At 41.6% G+C, this 20919-nt stretch overlaps 1 protein-coding gene across 1 annotated transcript in view; it reads left to right on the top strand.

The window, feature by feature from the left end:
* Positions 1-20919, top strand: part of TTN (titin) — a 238349-nt gene that overhangs the window by 192569 nt on the left and 24861 nt on the right. The window contains 8 exon segments of the mRNA XM_031058521.1: positions 99-17204; positions 17528-17824; positions 17924-18511; positions 18608-18910; positions 19037-19333; positions 19776-20063; positions 20151-20450; positions 20549-20851. Of these exon segments, the coding sequence (XP_030914381.1) occupies positions 99-17204; positions 17528-17824; positions 17924-18511; positions 18608-18910; positions 19037-19333; positions 19776-20063; positions 20151-20450; positions 20549-20851 (19482 nt within the window).

Below are 20919 nucleotides of genomic sequence, written 5' to 3'. Positions count from 1 at the left end.
CTTTTTGGGGCTGGGGGGGGTGGGTAGGGAACACATTCAGAGAGCATATAAATGACTTCCGCTGTAATGTAATGTTTTATCTTTTATTTGCTTTTCAGACCCACCAGGTCCACCTGCAAATCCACGAGTGACTGATACCACAAAGACAAGTGCATCTTTAGCCTGGAACAAGCCTCACTATGATGGTGGTCTTGAAATCACTGGCTATATAGTTGAGCATCAAAAAGAAGGAGAAGATGAATGGGTGAAAGACACAATAGGGACTGCTTTAAGAATCACTCAGTTTGTTGTAGCTCCTCTGCAGACCAGGGCCAAGTATAATTTCAGAATCTCTGCCATGAATGCTGCAGGTGTTGGTGAAGCGGCAATAATTCCAAGTGTGGAAATCGTTGACCGAGAAGAGATTCCTGACTTTGAACTGGATGCTGAGCTAAGAAGAACACTTGTTGTTAGAGCTGGATGCACTATTCGGATTTTTGTACCAATAAAAGGACGTCCAACTCCAGAAGTTACATGGACAAAAGATGATGTTTCACTCAAAGGACGTGCCAGTATTGAAAATACCGACTCTTTTACACTCTTGATTGTCACAGAGTGCACCAGATATGATGCAGGAAAATATGTAATGACTCTTGAAAATGCGGCTGGTAAGAAGACTGGCTTTGTAAATGTAAAAGTCTTGGATACACCAGGTCCACCAATAAACCTTAAGCCTAGAGAAATAACCAAAGACAGCATCACCCTCCAATGGGATATGCCTCTGGTAGATGGAGGTTCACGTATAACCAACTATATTGTTGAGAAACGCGAATCAACTCGGAAGGCATATTCAACAGTCACAACCAACTGCCAGAAGTGTTCCTTCAAGGTTACTAATTTGGCTGAGGGATGTGAATACTATTTCAGAGTACTGGCTGAAAATGAGTATGGTATTGGTGAACCAGCTGAAACTACAGAACCAGTAAAAGCTTCCGAGGCCCCATCCCCACCTGAGAGCCTTAATATTATGGATGTAACACGGAATTCAGTTAGCCTAGCTTGGCCAAAACCAGAACACGATGGTGGCAGCAAGATCACTGGGTACGTAATTGAAGCACAGAGAAAAGGAACCAACCAGTGGGCACACATCACCACTGTAAAAACGCTGGACTGCGTAGTAAAGAATCTAACTGAAAATGAGGAGTATACTTTCCAGGTTATGGCGGTTAACAGTGCTGGAAGAAGTGCCCCAAGGGAAAGCAGACCAGTTATTATCAAGGAGCAAACAATGCTACCAGAGTTTGACCTCCGTGCTATTTACCAGAAAACAGTCATTGCCAAAGCTGGTGACAATATCAAGATTGAAATCCCTGTACTTGGTCGTCCAAGGCCTACTGTGACTTGGAAGAAAGAAGACCAAATACTTAAGCAAACACAAAGGGTAAATTATGAAAATACAGCAACTGCAACCATACTGACTATCAATGAATGCATTCGAAGTGATAGTGGTCAATATCCACTGTCAGCTAAAAATATTGTTGGAGAAGTTAGTGAAGTAATCACAGTTCAGGTTCATGACATACCTGGACCACCTACTGGACCAATCAAATTTGAAGAAATTTCATGTGATTTCCTAACATTCTCGTGGGAGCCTCCTTTGAATGATGGTGGTGTACCAATAAGTAACTATGTTGTAGAAATGCGTCAGACCGACAGTACCACATGGACTGAATTGGCAACTACAGTGATACGCACTACATTTAAAGCCATTCGTCTCACTACTGGAGTTGAGTATCAGTTCCGCGTTAAAGCTCAAAACAGATATGGAGTTGGTCCAGCCATTACTTCAGAGTCTGTAGTTGCCAACTACCCGTTTAAGGTACCTGGGCCTCCTGGCACTCCTCAGGTGATTGCAGTCACCAAAGAAACCATGACCATTAGCTGGAATGAGCCAGTTAGTGATGGTGGAAGCCCAATACTGGGATATCACATTGAAAGAAAAGAGCGAAACAGCATTGTTTGGCAGACTGTAAGTAAAATGTTGGTGTCAGGAAATATCTTTAAATCATCTGGACTTACCGATGGCATTGCGTATGAATTCCGTGTTATAGCAGAAAACCTGGCTGGGAAGAGTAAGCCAAGCAAGCCATCTGAGCCTGTGTTTGCCCTGGACCCAATAGATCCACCTGGTAAGCCGATACCTCTGAACATTACAAGACATGCAGTTACGCTGAAGTGGACTAAACCAGAATATAATGGAGGTTTTAAGATAACTGGCTACACTGTTGAAAAAAGAGACCTTCCTAATGGCCGTTGGCTGAAGGCTAATTTCAGCAATATACTAGAGACTGAATTCACTGTAAGTGGTTTGACCGAAGATGCTGCCTATGAATTCCGTGTCATTGCTAGGAATGCTGGTGGAGCTGTTAGTCAGCCCTCAGAGCCATCAGATGCAATCACTTGTAGAGATGACATTGAAGCACCAAGGATAAAGGTGGATGCAAAATACAAGGACACCATAGTGCTGAAAGCAGGTGAAGTTTTCAGACTTGAGGCTGATGTTTCAGGTCGCCCTCCACCAACTATGACATGGACAAAGGGAGAAAAAGAACTTGAGGACACAGCAAAATTAGAAATAAAAATAGCAGATTTCTCTACCATTCTCACCAACAAAGATTCCTCAAGAAGAGATGGTGGTGCTTACACACTTACTGCAACAAACCCTGGTGGCTTTGCCAAGCACATCTTCAATGTTAAAGTTCTTGATAGACCTGGTCCCCCAGAAGGGCCTTTAGCTGTGTCTGAAGTCACTGCAGAAAAATGTGTGCTGTCATGGCTACCCCCACTGGATGATGGAGGAGCAAAGATTGACCATTATGTGGTTGAAAAACGTGAAACAAGTAGATTGGCATGGACATCTGTAGGTGCAGAAGTTCCAGTGACAAAACTGAAGGTTACTAAACTGTTGAAGGGCAATGAGTACGTGTTCCGAGTTATGGCTGTTAACAAATATGGAGTTGGTGAGCCTCTGGAATCAGAGCCCATTCTTGCAGTAAATCCATATGTTCCGCCTGATCCGCCTAAAACACCTGAAGTTACAGCAATTACAAAGGATTCTATGGTTGTCTGTTGGGGCCATCCTGATTCTGATGGTGGGAGCCCAATAACTAACTATATTGTGGAACGTCGAGACAAGACTGGTCTACGGTGGGTGAAATGTAACAAAAGGGTTGTTACCGACTTACGTTTTAAAGTGTCTGGACTGACAGAAGGCCATGAATATGAATACAGAGTCATGGCAGAAAATGCTGCTGGTGTCAGTGAGCCAAGCCCAGCCAGTCCATTCTATAAAGCCTGTGATACTGTGTTTAAGCCTGGTCCCCCAGGTAATCCCCGTGTTTTGGATAGCAGCAAGTCCTCTATTACAATAGCATGGAACAAACCAATATATGATGGTGGTTCAGAGATCACAGGTTACATGGTTGAGATTTCTCTACCTGAAGAAGATGAGTGGAAGATTGTAACTCCACCAGTGGGTCTAAAGGCCACTTCTTTTACCATCACTGACTTGAAAGAAAACCAAGAGTATAAAATACGGATATATGCTATGAACTCTGAAGGTCTTGGGGAACCTGCTCTTGTTCCTGGCACTCCAAAAGCTGAAGAAAGAATGCTACCTCCAGAGATTGAACTTGATGCAGAGCTACGTAAAGTTGTAACTATTAGAGCTTGCTGTACTCTGAGACTCTTTGTCCCAATTAAAGGAAGACCAGCACCTGAAGTTAAATGGACAAGAGAACATGGGGAATCTTTGGATAGAGCGAGCATTGAATCAACAAGCTCTTATACTTTACTTATTGTTGAAAATGTAAATAGATTTGATAGTGGCAAATACATATTGACAATTGAAAACAGCTCAGGTAGTAAAACAGCTTTTGTGAATGTCAGAGTTCTTGATACTCCAGGGGCACCTCAAGATTTGAAAATAAAGGAAGTTACAAAATCTTCAGTTACACTCACATGGGAGCCTCCTCTCATAGATGGTGGCTCTAAAATAAAAAATTACATCGTTGAAAAGCGTGAATCAACAAGAAAGGCTTATTCAACTGTTAATGCCAATTGCCACAAGACCAGCTGGAAAGTTGATTCACTGCAAGAAGGCTGCAACTACTACTTCAGAGTCCTTGCTGAAAATGAGTATGGAATAGGCCTTCCAGTCGAAACTTCAGAATCTATAAAAGTGTCAGAAAGACCACTTCCACCAGGGAAAATAACTTTGTTGGATGTGACAAGAAATAGTGTAACCTTATCTTGGGAAAAACCCGAACATGATGGTGGTAGCAGAATTCTGGGCTATATTGTAGAAATGCAAAGCAAAGGCAGTGAAAAGTGGTCAACCTGTGCTACCGTAAAAGTTACTGAAGCCACCATCACAGGACTGATCCAAGGTGAAGAATACACGTTCCGTGTTTCAGCTCAGAATGAGAAAGGCATCAGTGATCCTCGCCAGCTGGGTATACCAGTGGTTGCAAAAGATCTTGTGATCCCCCCAGCTTTCAAACTACTGTTTACCACTTTCAGTGTTCTAGCAGGAGAGGACTTAAAGGTTGATGTTCCTTTTGTTGGTCGACCCAAACCGGCAGTGTCTTGGCATAAAGACAATGTGGCACTGAAGCAGACTACAAGAGTAAATGCAGAAAGCTCAGAAAACAACACAGTGCTAACAATAAAAGAAGCATGCAGAGAAGATGTGGGATCATATTTAGTTAAACTTACAAACTCTGCTGGTGAAGCAACTGAGACACTAAATATTGTTGTCCTTGACAAACCAGGACCTCCAACTGGACCAGTAAAAGTAGATGAAGTCACAGCTGATAGCATTACCATTTCCTGGGAACCACCCAAGTATGATGGTGGTAGCTCTATCAATAATTACATTGTAGAAAGAAGAGACACTTCCACCACAACTTGGCATATTGTGTCAGCTACTGTTGCTAGAACAACTATAAAAGCGTGTCGTCTAAAGACTGGCTGTGAATATCAGTTCAGAATTGCAGCTGAGAACAGATATGGGAAGAGTCCATATCTCACCTCAGAGTCAATAGTAGCCCAATACCCATTTAAAGTTCCTGGTCCACCTGGAACTCCTTTTGTAACAAATATCACAAAAGACAGCATGGTGGTACAATGGCATGAACCAGTCAATGATGGCGGTAGCAGGATCATTGGTTATCACTTGGAGCGCAAAGAAAGAAACAGCATTCTGTGGGCTAAACTGAATAAAACACCTCTTCCCGATACCAAATTTAAGACAACTGGCCTTGAGGAAGGTCTTGAATATGAATTCAGAGTCTCTGCAGAAAACATAGTGGGAATTGGAAAGGCAAGTAGAGCATCTGAATGCTATACTGCACGTGACCCATGTGACCCTCCAGGTCGTCCAGAGCCTGTAATTGTCACAAGAAGCTCAGTAACACTCCAGTGGAAGAAACCTATATATGATGGTGGAAGTAAAATCACAGGTTATGTTGTTGAAAAGAAGGAATTACCTGATGGCCGTTGGATGAAAGCAAGCTTTACAAATGTTATTGATACTCAGTTTGAAGTAACTGGTCTGGTCGAAAACCAGAGGTACGAGTTTCGTGTTATAGCACGAAATGCTGCAGGTGTTTTCAGTGAACCGTCTGAGAGCTCAGGGGCAATTACAGCAAGAGATGAAGTAGAACCACCTCAAATAAGTATGGATCCAAAATTCAGAGACACTATTGTAGTGCATGCTGGTGAGTCATTCAAGCTTGATGCTGATGTTCATGGCAAACCAATACCTTCCATTCAGTGGTTAAAAGGTGATCGTGAGCTGACAAGCACTGCTCACATGGAAATAAAAACTACTGATTTTGCAACTAGCCTCAGTGTGAAGGAAGCCACAAGAGTTGACAGTGGGCAGTATGTACTACTGGCAAAGAATGTTGCAGGTGAAAAGAAGGTTCCTGTTAACGTCAAAGTTCTTGATAGACCTGGACCTCCAGAAGGACCTGTTGAGTTTACAGGTGTTACAGCTGAAAAATGCACACTGTCATGGAAACCTCCACTACAGGATGGTGGTAGCGATATTTCACACTACGTTGTAGAAAAAAGGGAAACCAGTCGCTTGGTGTGGACTATTGTTGACTCAAATGTGCAAACCCTGAACTGCAAAGTTACAAAACTTCTAGAAGGAAATGAGTATGTTTTCCGCATCATGGCAGTAAATAAATATGGTGTTGGTGAACCTCTTGAGTCTGACCCAGTAGTCGCAAAGAACCCATTTGTTGTGCCACTTCCTCCAAAGGCTCCAGAAGTCACAGCAGTTACCAAGGATTCTATGATAGTTGTATGGGAAAGACCAGCCTCAGATGGTGGCAGTGAAATCCTAGGCTACGTCCTTGAAAAACGAGATAAGGAGGGCATTCGCTGGACAAGATGTAACAAACGCCTGATAAGTGAACTGCGATACAGAGTGACTGGTCTTATAGAAAATCATGATTATGAGTACAGAGTTTCAGCTGAAAATGCTGCTGGTCTTAGTGAACCAAGTCCACCTTCTGCTTACTACAAAGCATGTGATCCTATTTACAAGCCAGGTCCACCCAATAATCCTAAAGTTACGGATGTCACAAGATCTTCAGTTTTTCTTTCATGGGGTAAACCTATATATGATGGTGGCTCTGAAATTCAGGGATACATTGTGGAAAAATGTGATGTCAGTGATGGTGAATGGTCAATTTGTACCCCTCCAACTGGAATTAAGAATACTCACCTGGAAGTAGAAAAATTAGTGGAAAAACACGAATACAAATTCCGCATATGTGCAGTTAATAAAGCAGGAGTTGGAGAGCATGCAGATGTTCCTGGTTCTGTTATTGTAGAAGAGAAGATGGAGGCACCAGACCTTGACCTTGACATGGAATTAAGGAAGATTGTAAATGTGAGAGCAGGAGGTTCCTTAAGACTGTTTGTTCCCATCAGAGGTCGTCCAACACCTGAAGTAAAATGGGGCAAAGTGGAAGGTGACATCAGAGAAGCAGCTATTATTGATACCACTAGTAGCTTTACTTCCCTTGTTCTAGATAATGTTAATAGATTTGATAGCGGAAAATATACTCTGACCTTGGAAAACAGCAGTGGAACAAAGTCTGCATTTGTAAGTGTAAGAGTACTGGATACCCCAAGTGCACCTGTTAATTTAAAAATCAGAGAGATCACTAAAGACTCTGTTTCACTTTCATGGGAGCCTCCTCTCTTGGATGGTGGAGCGAAAATAAAGAATTTCATTATTGAAAAGCGTGAAGCAACAAGAAAGGCATATGCAGCTGTTGTAACAAACTGCCACAAGACTTCATGGAAAGTAGATCAACTTCAGGAGGGCTGCTATTACTTCTTCAGAATTTCTGCTGAGAATGAATATGGAATTGGCCTCCCTGCAGAAACCAGTGACCCAATTAAAGTTGCTGAAGTTCCACAGCCTCCTGGGAAAATAACAGTGGATGATGTGACAAGAAACAGTGTCTCACTAAGCTGGGCAAAACCTGAACATGATGGTGGTAGCAAAATCATACAATATATTGTTGAAATGCAAGCAAAGGGTAGTGAGAAGTGGTCGGAGTGTGCTCGTGTTAAAACACTTGAAGCAGTTGTTACTAATCTAACTCAAGGGGAAGAATATCTTTTTAGAGTAATGGCTGTAAATGAAAAGGGTAAGAGTGATCCTCGAGCACTTGCAGTTCCAATAGTTGCCAAAGACCTGGTGATTGAACCTGATGTAAGACCTGCTTTCCATAGTTACAGTGTTCAGGTGGGACAGGACCTAAAAGTAGAAATACCAATTGCAGGTCGACCTAAGCCAACGGTTACCTGGGTTAAAGATGGCCAGCCATTGAAGCAGACAACGAGAGTCAATGTTAGCGATTCAACTGACCTCACTGTATTGAATCTTAAGGAAACTAGCAAAGAAGACAGTGGCACTTATGAAATCACTGTGGCTAATGTTGTTGGGCAAAAGTCTGCCTCCGTTGAAATTATTACTCTAGACAAACCCGACCCTCCAGTTGGACCTGTGAAGTTTGATGAAATAAGTGCAGAAAGTATTACCCTGTCATGGAATCCCCCAGTGTACACAGGCGGCTGCCAAATCACCAACTATATTGTGCACAAGAGAGATACAACGACCACTGTATGGGAAACAGTTTCAGCTACTGTTGCAAGAACTACACTGAAGGTGACTAAACTGAAAACTGGTTCAGAATACCAGTTCAGAATATTTGCTGAGAACAGGTATGGGCAGAGTTTTGCATTGGAATCTGCACCGGTTGTAGCACAGTATCCCTACAAGGAACCAGGACCTCCTGGCACACCATTCGTGACAACAGTTACAAAAGACTCCATGGTTGTACAATGGCATGAACCAGTAAATGATGGTGGCAGTAGAGTGTTGGGTTACCATCTTGAGAGAAAGGAGAAAAACAGCATCCTATGGACTAAAGTAAATAAGACTATTATTCAGGACACAAGTTTTAAGACAAATAACCTTGAAGAAGGAATTGAGTATGAGTTTCGAGTTTCTGCAGAAAATATTGTTGGTGTAGGCAGAACAAGTAAAGTTTCTGAGTGCTATGTAGCTCGTGATCCATGTGATCCTCCAGGTCGCCCAGAAGCTATAATAATAAAAAGAAGCTCTATTACTCTACAGTGGACCAAACCAGAATATGATGGTGGAAGCAAGGTTACTGGTTATATTGTAGAGAAACGTGACTTGCCAGATGGTCGCTGGATGAAAGCGAGCTTCACAAATATCATTGAAACTCAGTTCACTGTAACAGGACTTACTGAAGACCAAAGATATGAATTTAGAGTAATTGCGAAGAATGCTGCAGGTGCAATAAGCAAACCTTCTGACAGTACAGGACCAATAACAGCAAGGGACGAAGTTGAACTTCCACGAATTTCAATGGATCCAAAGTACAAAGACACTATTGTTGTAAATGCTGGTGAGACATTCAGACTTGAAGCTGATGTTCATGGAAAGCCACTACCAACCATTAAGTGGTACAAAGGAGATAAAGAGCTTGAGGACACTGCTAGATATGAAATAAAGAACACAGATTTCAGTGCATTGATAATTGTAAAAGATGCTATTAGAGTTGATGGTGGACAGTACATTCTAGAAGCCTCTAATGTTGCAGGAACAAAGACAGTAACAGTAAATGTAAAAGTCTTGGACAGGCCAGGACCTCCAGAGGGCCCAGTCCAAGTGACAGGAGTTACAGCTGAAAAATGTGCACTGGCATGGGGTCCTCCTCTTCATGATGGTGGCAGTGATATTTCTCATTACATTGTAGAGAAGAGAGAAACTAGCCGCCTGGCATGGACTGTGGTTGCTTCAGAAGTTTTACCTACAATGCTGAAAGTAACCAAACTCTTGGAAGGAAATGAATACGTCTTCCGTATCATGGCAGTTAACAAATATGGGGTTGGTGAGCCATTAGAATCTGTGCCAGTAATGATGAAAAATCCATTTGTGGTTCCTGGACCACCAAAGGCCTTGGAAATTACCAACATCACAAAGGATTCTATGACTGTGTGCTGGACTCGGCCAGACAGTGATGGAGGTAGTGAAATCATAGGTTACATTGTAGAAAAGAGAGACCGAGCAGGCATCAGATGGATAAAATGCAATAAACGCCGCATTACAGATTTGCGATTAAGAGTTACAGGTTTAACAGAGGATCATGAATATGAATTCAGAGTTTCTGCTGAAAATGCTGCTGGAGTTGGTGAACCAAGCCAAGTTTCTCCCTACTTCAAAGCTTGTGACCCAATGTTCAAGCCTGGCCCACCTACAAATGCCCATGTTGTGGATACCACCAAAAGTTCAGTTACACTCGGTTGGAGTAAACCCATTTATGATGGTGGTTGTGAAATCCAGGGATACCTTGTAGAAATCTGTAAAGCAGATGAAGATGAATGGTCGCTTGTTACTCCACAGACAGGCATACGTGCCACTCGATTTGAGATCAAAAAGCTTACTGAACATCAAGAATACAAACTACGAGTGTGTGCTCTCAACAAGATTGGTGTGGGAGAGGCTGCATCAGTTCCTGGTACTATTAAACCAGAAGACAAACTTGAAGCTCCAGAACTTGATATTGATTCAGAGCTAAGGAAAGGGATAGTGGTTAGAGCTGGTGGATCTGCTAGGATTCACATACCATTCAGGGGACGACCAACACCTGACATCATATGGTCCCGAGAAGAAGGTGAATTCTCAGAAAAAGTTCAGATTGATAAAGGCATAAACTACACACAACTTTCAATTGACAACTGTGATAGAAATGATGCTGGAAAGTATATTCTTAAGCTGGAGAACAGCAGTGGTTCTAAATCTGCATTTGTTACAGTGAAAGTCTTGGACACGCCGGGACCCCCACAAAACTTAGTGGTAAAGGATATAAAGAAGGATTCTGCTATATTATCTTGGGAGCCACCGATTATTGATGGTGGTGCTAAGGTAAAGAACTATGTAATAGACAAGCGTGAGTCAACTAGGAAGGCATTTGCAAATGTAAGTGCTAAGTGTGCCAAGACAAGTTTTAAAGTTGAAAATCTTACAGAAGGAGCAATTTATTACTTCAGAGTTATGGCTGAAAATGAATATGGAATTGGTGTTCCAGTTGAAACCAGGGATGCTGTCAAAGCCTCAGAGCCACCTCTGCCTCCTGGGAAAGTAACACTCACTGATGTCACTCAGAGAAGTGCATCACTTACGTGGGAAAAACCTGAACATGATGGAGGTAGCAGAATTTTGGGATATCTTGTTGAAATGTTGCCTAAAGGAACAGAAAAATGGAGTGTTGTGAGTGAGACAAAAACATGTAATGCAGAAGTGTCTGGTTTGAGTCCAGGACAGGAATATCAATTCCGTGTGATTGCCTACAATGAAAAAGGCAAAAGCGATCCCAGAGCACTTGGAATTCCTGTGATAGCTAAAGACCTGACTATTGAGCCAAGTTTCAAACTGATGTTTAATACATACAGTGTACAAGCTGGAGAAGATCTGAAGGTAGAAGTACCATTTATAGGTAGACCCAAACCTACTATTACTTGGACAAAAGATGATCAGCCACTGAAACAGACAACCAGATTAAATATTGAGAATACAACAACATCAACTATTTTACATATTAAAGAAAGCAGCAGGGAAGACTTTGGTAAATATACAGTAACAGCAACAAATGCAGCAGGTACAGCAACAGAGCACCTGAGCATAATTGTACTAGAAAAGCCTGGCCCACCACGAGGACCTGTCCGCTTTGATGAAATTAGTGCAGACTTTGTTGTTTTATCATGGGAACCACCGGATTATACTGGTGGCTGCCAGATAAGCAACTATATAGTGGAAAAGCGTGACACAAGCACTACCACGTGGAACATTGTGTCAGCAACTGTTGCAAGAACAACCATCAAAGCAACGAAGCTTAAAACAGGTACTGAATACCAGTTCAGGATTTCTGCTGAAAACAGATATGGGAAGAGCTCTCCTTTGGCTTCTAAATCAGTTGTTGTGCAATACCCCTACAAGGTGCCTGGACCACCTGGAACCCCATTTGTTACAGCATCTTCCAAGGACCACATGATTGTACAATGGCATGAACCAGTTAATGACGGAGGAAGCAAAGTTCTTGGCTACCATCTTGAGCGTAAAGATAAGAACAGCATTCTTTGGACAAAACAGAACAAGTCACTTATTGTGGACACCAAATATAAAACAGATGGCCTTGAAGAAGGTCTTGAATATGAGTTCAGAGTTTCTGCTGAAAACATTGTTGGCATTGGCAAAGTCAGCAAAGTATCAGAGCTCTATGTTGCCCGAGATCCTTGTGACCCACCTGGCCGCCCAGAGGCCATTGTTGTTACAAGAAGTAATATCACACTGAAGTGGAAAAAGCCAGAATATGATGGTGGAAGCAAAATAACTGGTTATATTGTAGAAAAGAAAGAACTACCAGACGGTCGCTGGATGAAAGCCAGCTTTACAAATGTGTTGGAAACAGAATTTACAGTAAGTGGTCTTGTTGAAAACCAACGATACGAATTCAGAGTAATTGCAAGAAATGCAGCAGGTTGCCTGAGTGAACCATCTGAAAGTACAGGGCCTATTACTGCCAGAGATGAAATTGAAGCCCCAGGAGCTTCACTGGATCCTAAATACAGAGATGTCATTGTTGTTCATGCCGGAGAAACCTTCGTTCTTGAAGCTGATATCCATGGCAAACCTATTCCTGACATTACATGGTCAAAAGATGGTAAAGACCTTGAAGAAACAACTGCAAGAATGGAAATTAAATCTACCATTGAGAAAACAAGTCTCACTGTCAAAGACTGTATAAGAGTAGATGGAGGTCACTATACTCTTAACCTCAAAAATGTTGGTGGCACCAAATCTATACCAATCACTGTGAAAGTGCTTGACAGACCAGGACCTCCAGAAGGACCTTTGAATGTTACAGGTGTCACTGCAGAAAAATGCTACTTGTCATGGTCTCCACCTTCACATGATGGTGGTTCTAGTATCTCACATTATATCATTGAGAAGAGAGAGACAAGTAGGCTTTCATGGACACAAGTAGCAACAGATGTGCAGGCTCTAAATCACAAAGTAACCAAACTCCTTCCTGGCAATGAATACATTTTCCGTGTAATGGCAGTGAATAAATATGGAGTTGGAGAGCCCTTGGAATCTGAACCAGTTGTGGCTCGTAATCCATACAAACCCCCTGGTCCTCCTTCAGCACCTGAAGTTTCAGCAATCACAAAAGATTCTATGGTGGTAGCATGGGGTCGCCCAGAAGACAATGGAGGAGCTGAAATTGAAGGTTACATACTTGAAAAACGAGACAAGGATGGTATCCGGTGGACCAAATGCAGTAAGAAAAGACTGACAGACTTGCGATTCAGAGTAACAGGTCTAACTGATGGGCATTTCTATGAGTTTAGAGTGTCTGCTGAAAATGCTGCAGGGGTAGGGGAACCCAGTGAGCCATCAATTTTCTATCGTGCTTGTGATGTATTATATCCACCAGGTCCACCTACCAATCCAAAGGTTACAGATACTTCCAGGTCATCAGTTTCCCTTGCCTGGAGTAAGCCCATTTATGATGGTGGTGCTCCTGTTAAAGGATATGTAGTGGAACTAAAAGAAGCTGCTGCTGATGAATGGACTACCTGCACCCCACCAACAGGCCTACAAGCAAAACAGTTCACCGTGACAAAACTGAAGGAGAACCAGGAGTATAACTTCCGCATCTGCGCCATCAACTCAGAAGGAGTAGGGGAACCTGCGACTATACCTGGTGCAGTCTTGGCAGAGGACAAGACTGAACCTCCTGAAATCGAACTTGATGCGGATCTTAGAAAAGTAGTCACTGTACGTGCTAGTGGTACTTTACGCCTGTTTGTCACCATCAAAGGAAGACCAGAACCTGAAGTTAAATGGGAGAAAGCGGAAGGAACAATTAGTGAGCGAGCTCAGATTGAAGTCACCAGTTCCTACACAATGCTCGTCATTGACAATGTCAATAGATTTGATAGTGGTAGATATAATCTTACTTTAGAGAACAACAGTGGCAAAAAATCCGCTTTTGTTAATGTCAGAGTGCTTGATACACCTAGTGCACCTCTAAACCTGACAATCAGAGAAGTGAAAAAAGATTTTGTAACTTTAGCCTGGGAAGCACCGCTTATTGATGGCGGAGCTAAAATTACCAACTACGTAGTTGAAAAGCGAGAATCTACAAGAAAGGCATATGCCACAGTTACAAGCAACTGTACTAAGAATTCCTTCAAGATTACTCAACTACAAGAAGGATGTAGTTATTACTTCCGTGTTCTAGCCGTAAATGAATATGGGGCTGGTTTACCAGCAGAAATTGCTGATCCAGTTAAGGTGTCTGAACCACCTTCTCCACCTTCAAAGGTCATTCTTGTTGATGTGACTCGCAATTCTGCATCAATTAAATGGGAAAAGCCAGAGAGTGATGGTGGTAGCAAAATTACTGGTTATATAGTCGAAATGCAGACTAAAGGAAGTGTAAAATGGAGTGCATGTACACAGGTGAAAACATTGGAAGCAACAGTAACAGGCTTAAGTATGGGAGAAGAATACAGTTTCAGGGTGATTGCTGTTAATGAAAAAGGAAAAAGTGATCCAAGAGAACTTGGTGTCCCGGTCATTGCAAAAGATATTGAAATCCAGCCATCTGTTGAGCTTCTTTTTAACACATTCACGGTGAAAGCTGGAGATGATCTTAAGATTGACATTCCATTCAGAGGGCGACCTCTTCCCACTGTTATCTGGAAAAAGGATGGGAATCCCTTAAAACAGACAACCAGGGTAAATGTTCAAACATCAAAGACTTTAACTTCACTGTCCATCAAGGAAGCTACAAATGAAGATCTGGGACAGTATGAATTACATCTTTCAAATACTGCTGGAACAACAACAGCTTCTCTAACTGTAGTTGTCCTTGACAGACCAGGGCCAGCAACAGATGTTAAAATTGATGAAGTTAGTGCTGATAGTGTAACTCTGTCTTGGAAACCTCCAGCATATGATGGTGGATGCCACATTAGCAATTACATTGTGGAGAAGAGAGATACTACGACAACAACATGGGAGGTTGTATCTGCAGCAGTTGCAAGAACATCAATTAAAGTATCTCGGCTTGTCACTGGATCTGAATATCAGTTCCGTGTTTGTGCAGAAAACCGCTATGGGAAGAGTACTTATACCAATTCTCCCTCTGTTGTGGCAGAGTATCCATTTAAGCCTCCAGGTCCACCAGGAACGCCTCGTGTGGCACATGCAACTAAATCTTTCATGATTGTAACTTGGCAGGTACCAGTTAATGATGGAGGCAGCGTAGTACTAGGATACCATTTGGAGCATAAAGAAAGAAGCAGCATTCTTTGGACAAAAGTCAACAAGAGCCTCATAACTGATACACAAATGAAAGTTACAGGTCTTGATGAAGGACTGATGTATGAATATCGTGTGTATGCAGAAAACATTGCTGGAATAGGCAAATGCAGCAAAGCATGTGAACCAGTTGCTGCAAGAGATCCATGTGATCCTCCTGGTCAACCAGAAGTTACTAATATTACAAGAACATCTGTCTCATTGAAGTGGACTAAACCAGAATATGATGGTGGAGCTAAAGTAACAGGATATATTATTGAACGCCGAGAACTACCAGATGGTCGTTGGCTAAAATGTAATTTTACTAATGTGCAAGAAACATACTTTGATGTAGGTGGACTTACAGAAGACCAGCGTTACGAATTCCATGTGATTGCAAAGAATGCTGCTGGACTCTTCAGTCAGCCATCTGAATCAACTGGACCTGTGACCGTGAAAGATGATGTAGAGGCTCCAAGAATTATGATGGATGCCAAATTCAGGGATGTTGTAGTTGTGAAAGCTGGAGAAGTGTTTAAAGTCAATGCTGACGTTGCAGGACGGCCAATACCAGTGATTTCATGGACAAAGGATGGCAAGGAGCTCGAAGGAAAAGCTAGAGTTGAAATAGTGTCAACAGATTTCACTACTGCAATAACCATTAAGGACTGTATCCGAGGTGATTCAGGACAGTATGTGCTAACATTACAGAATGTTGCAGGAACAAAATCTTTGGCAATTAATTGCAAAGTACTTGATAGACCTGGCCCACCTGCAGGTCCATTAGAGATAAATGGCCTTACTGCTGAAAAGTGCCATTTGTCCTGGGGACCCCCTCAAGAAAATGGTGGTGCAGATATTGATCATTATATTGTGGAAAAACGTGAGACCAGCAGAATTGCATGGACACTTTGTGAAGGAGAGCTTAAAACAACATCTTGTAAAGTGACAAAATTACTGAAAGGTAATGAATATATTTTCAGAGTAATGGGAGTTAACAAATATGGCGTTGGTGAGCCTCTAGAAAGTGTTGCTGTCAAAGCCCTAGACCCGTTTACAGTTCCAAGCCCACCTACATCTTTAGAGATCACCAGTGTGAGCAAAGATGCAATAACTCTGTGCTGGGCAAGACCTGAATCTGATGGAGGCAGTGAGATCTCAGGCTATGTAATTGAAAGGCGTGAGAAAACCAGCCTAAGATGGATTCGTGTAAACAAAAAGCCAGTTTATGATTTAAGAGTGAAATCATCGGGTCTCCGCGAGGGATGTGAATATGAATTCCGGGTTTATGCAGAAAATGCTGCTGGCCTCAGTCTCCCAAGTGAAACCACACCATTGATTAAGGCGGAAGATCCAATCTTCTTGCCATCACCCCCATCTAAACCTAAGATTATGGATTCTACAAGGTCAAATATCACAATTGGTTGGACAAAGCCACTGTTTGATGGAGGTGCTCCAGTAACAGGATACACAGTTGAATACAAGAAAACTGATGAAACTGACTGGACAACAGCCATTCAGAACTTAAGAGGCACAGAATATACCATAACTGGATTAACGTCAGGCTCTGAGTATGTTTTTAGAGTGAAATCCATTAACAAAATGGGTGTCAGTGAACCAAGTGATGTCTCAGAACCTCAGTTGGCAAAAGAAAGAGAGGAAGAACCTGCCTTTGAAATTGACAGTGAAATGCGGAAGACTTTAATTGTAAAGGCTGGTGGATCGTTCACAATGACTGTTCCTTTCAGAGGCAAACCAGTCCCAAATGTGACATGGAGCAAACCAGACACTGATCTCCGTACACGTGCAAGTATTGACACTTCAAGTAATTGTACATCTCTTACTATTGAAAAAGCAACAAGAAATGATTCTGGAAAATATACATTAACATTGCAAAACATCCTGAACACTACCGCCTTGACCTTAATGGTCAAAGTTCTTGATACGCCTGGCCCACCATCTAATATTGCAACAAAAGACGTAACTAAAGAATCTGCTGTGTTATCTTGGGATGTTCCTGAAAATGATGGTGGAGCACCTGTAAAGAACTATGTAATTGAAAAACGAGAAGCTAGCAAAAAGGCGTGGGTCACTGTGACAAACAACTGTCATCGCCTGTCCTACAAAGTGACTGGTTTGCAAGAAGGTGCCATTTACTACTTCCGTGTCTCTGGAGAAAATGAATATGGTGTTGGAGTGCCTTCTGAGACTAAAGAGGGAACAAAAATAACAGGTATGTTTTACTATGAAAAAATTTGTTAATACTTAAAATAATATGTGTTTTAAAGTGTTTACTTCAAAATAATGACAAAAGCTTTAAATCTACATACAGTAAAACAAATCATTTTTGTAGGTATGTCTGTGGTTTTGCAAATAAAAAAGAGCTAACTAATAGCTTAAATTTTAAATTTTGCTTGGATTTTACTTAAAATATTTCTAATATACAAATTGGTTTAAAACCACATTTTCTTGATGGAGATTGTGTTTCTTTGTAATTGCTAGTATAAAAAGTCACTATCTTCTATATTGTTTAACCTGTTGCACTTTTTTTCTCAGAAAAACCCAGCCCACCAGAAAAGCTAGGAGTCACAAACGTCACAAAGGACAGTGTTTCTCTTTCATGGCTAAAACCAGAACATGATGGTGGAAGCAGAATTGTTAGCTACCTCCTTGAAGCTCTTGAGAAAGGACAGCAAAAATGGGTTAAGTGTGCAGTTGTAAAGACAACTCATCATGTTGTCCATGGTCTTAAGGAAAACGTTGACTATTTCTTCAGGGTGTCTGCAGAAAACCAAGCTGGTTTAAGTGATCCTAAGGAACTGCTGCTCCCTGTTACAGTTAAAGAACAATTAGGTATGCTTCCTGACATGAGACAAAAGCCACATTCAATTGCATTCATATTTTAAAAGATGGAACATCCTTTTAATGATTTGGAAATGTTTTCTTTTTCAGAATCTCCTGAGATTGACATGAAGGGCTTCCCTCATAACACTGTATATGTTCGAGCAGGATCAAACCTAAAAGTTGAAATTCCAGTTTCTGGAAAACCAGTGCCAAAGGTGACACTGTCTAGAGATGGTGTTGCACTGAAACCTACCATGAGGTTTCACACAGAAACCACTGCAGAAAGTCTCATCATTAACCTTAAAGAAAGTGTGGCTGCTGATGCTGGCAGATATGACATTACTGCTGCAAACTCAAGTGGCACCACAAAATCATTTGTTAATATTGTTGTGCTGGATAGACCTGGTCCTCCTGTTGGTCCTGTTGTCCTTAGCGATGTCACTGAAGAGAGTGTAACACTCAGATGGCAGCCACCAGCTTATGATGGTGGAAGTCAGGTTACCAACTATATCGTACTGAAAAGAGAAACAAGTACTGCTGCTTGGTCTGAAGTGTCTGCCACTGTTGCTAGAACTGTTATCAAAGTTATGAGGCTCACAACAGGAGAAGAGTACCAATTCCGCATCAAAGCTGAGAACCGCTTTGGCATCAGCGATCACATAGACTCACAGTGTGTGGTTGTCAAGCTTCCTTACAGTGAGTAACGTGCTTCTCATGGTATACATTGATGTTTTAGTGCTCTCATGTTGAAAATACAGTTTTGTTAACAATCAATTCCTTTGCTATCATCAGCTACACCGGGCCCTCCTTCTACACCATGGGTCACTAATGTTACCCGAGAGAGTATTACTGTTGGATGGCATGAACCAGTCACTAATGGTGGCAGTGCTGTCACTGGATATCACCTGGAAATGAAAGACAGAAATAGCATATTATGGCAGAAGGCTAACAAGACCCTTATTCGTACCACTCATTTCAAAGTCACCACGATCAGCGCTGGCCTTATCTATGAATTTAGAGTTTATGCAGAAAATGCAGCTGGCATTGGAAAAGCAAGTCGTCCTTCTGATCCAGTCCTTGCAATTGATGCCTGTGGTATGTACTCTCTATGAAATAATGAAGCCTGGCCATTTTGTTCCCCTGTGATAATCTGTTCTGTACAATAAGACAATATTCAAAATAGCTGTTGATTATTGGCAATATTCTTGTTTCCTTCTGCAGAACCACCAAGAAACATTCGTGCCTCAGATATTTCCAAGACCTCTATCACTCTCTCCTGGCAGAAGCCAGCATTTGATGGTGGTAGCAAAATCACTGGATACATCGTAGAAAAGCGTGATCTTCCAGATGGCAGATGGACAAAAGCTAGCTTCACCAATGTTATTGAGACTCAGTTCACAGTATCTGGCTTGACACAGAATTCCAAGTATGAATTCCGGGTCTTTGCAAAGAATGCTGTCGGTTCCATCAGTAATCCCTCAGATGTTGTGGGTCCTATCACATGTGTTGATACATACGGTAAGTGTTTTGCAATGATATAATGATATAATTTTGGTGTACTAGGACTATGGCTGTGCTGTTTTGTAGATTCATGGTCTTTTAAATATATGAAAGGCTAGTTCACAGTGATTGATTCAAGAAGCATGACTGACTGTGAGCATTTGGGCATGACTGTAAGGAGCATCTTTGGCTGTATCTCTATTTTTAAAGTCTTCTGAGCAAAAGTAGTCTGCCCATGGTTCAAGTGGTTATATTTATACATGTAACTTTCTCTTCTTCACAGGATTAGTTCTAACTTATTCTAGGTTTATGATTAAAGTTATATATGCACTCTTACTTTGATCTGTATTTTTCAAATACCTTTAACTATTAGATTAAATAAGGTAGTATTATTTGGGGATTTTATTAAATACAGGGCTACAATATACATGTTTTTAACTTATTCTTATTTTTTCTTAAGGCGCACCTGAAATCGATGTACCACCAGAATATACGGAAGTGGTGAAATACAAAGCAGGAACTTCAGTTAAGCTAAAACTAGGCATCTCAGGCAAGCCTATACCCACAATTGAATGGTTCAAAAATGGCAATGAGGTATTAACCAGCGCACTAGTGTCTTTTGAAAGCACAACAGAATTTGCTTCTATACTCATCAAGGATGCAAATCGACTCGACAGTGGCACCTATGAATTAAAATTAAAGAATGCCATGGGTTCAGCATCAGCCCATATTAGATTACAGATACTTGGTAAGTCTTGAGATTCACCTGTATTTTATTATTAAACAATAATTCAGTAGTGAATACTTAACATCTCCTTTCTTCTGCCTTCCACAGACAAGCCAGGACCCCCAGGTGGACCTATACAGTTTAAGACAGTCACTGCTGAAAAGATTACAATCATGTGGGACCCACCAGCAGATGATGGTGGTGCACCTATAACACACTATGTTGTTGAAAAGCGGGAAACAAGTCGGGTTGTATGGTCTTTAATTTCTGAAAAACTGGAGGGATGTATCATAACTACAACAAAACTCATCAAAGGAAATGAGTATGTGTTCCGTGTCCGTGGTGTGAACAAGTTTGGAATTGGTGATCCACTGGAATCTGAGCCTGTTATAGCCAAAAATTCATTTGGTAAGAAATAAGTTCTATAAAATAACTTATGCAACTGGATTGTCTTGTGTACTGTTCATAAGTAGCTCTGATTTACTGACATATGATTTTTTATTCAGTTACACCTGGACCACCTAGTACACCAGAAGTCACGAAGATAACCAAGAATTCTATGACTGTTGTCTGGAGTAGGCCCACTGTTGATGGAGGCAGTGAAATATCAGGATATTTTCTGGAGAAACGTGACAAGAAGAGTCTGAGTTGGTTCAAGGTCTCTAAAGAAACCATTCGGGACACCAGACAGAAAGTAACAGGTCTGACTGAAAACAGTGAATATCATTTCCGAGTTTGTGCCGTCAATGCAGCTGGACCAGGTCCCTTCTCTGAGGCTTCTGACTTCTACAAAGCTGCAGATCCTGTTGGTAAGATTCCATGTGTGTTTCCTCCAATAGATTAGAAATCAACAGAAAATGAGTAGTTAGGGTGGGAT

This window comes from Geospiza fortis, unplaced genomic scaffold (genome assembly GCF_000277835.1).
Source record: "Geospiza fortis unplaced genomic scaffold, GeoFor_1.0 scaffold112, whole genome shotgun sequence".
Classification (NCBI taxonomy): domain Eukaryota; kingdom Metazoa; phylum Chordata; class Aves; order Passeriformes; family Thraupidae; genus Geospiza; species Geospiza fortis.
The sequence above is the reverse complement of the archived record's forward strand: the minus strand, read 5'-3'. Positions and strand labels throughout refer to the sequence as shown.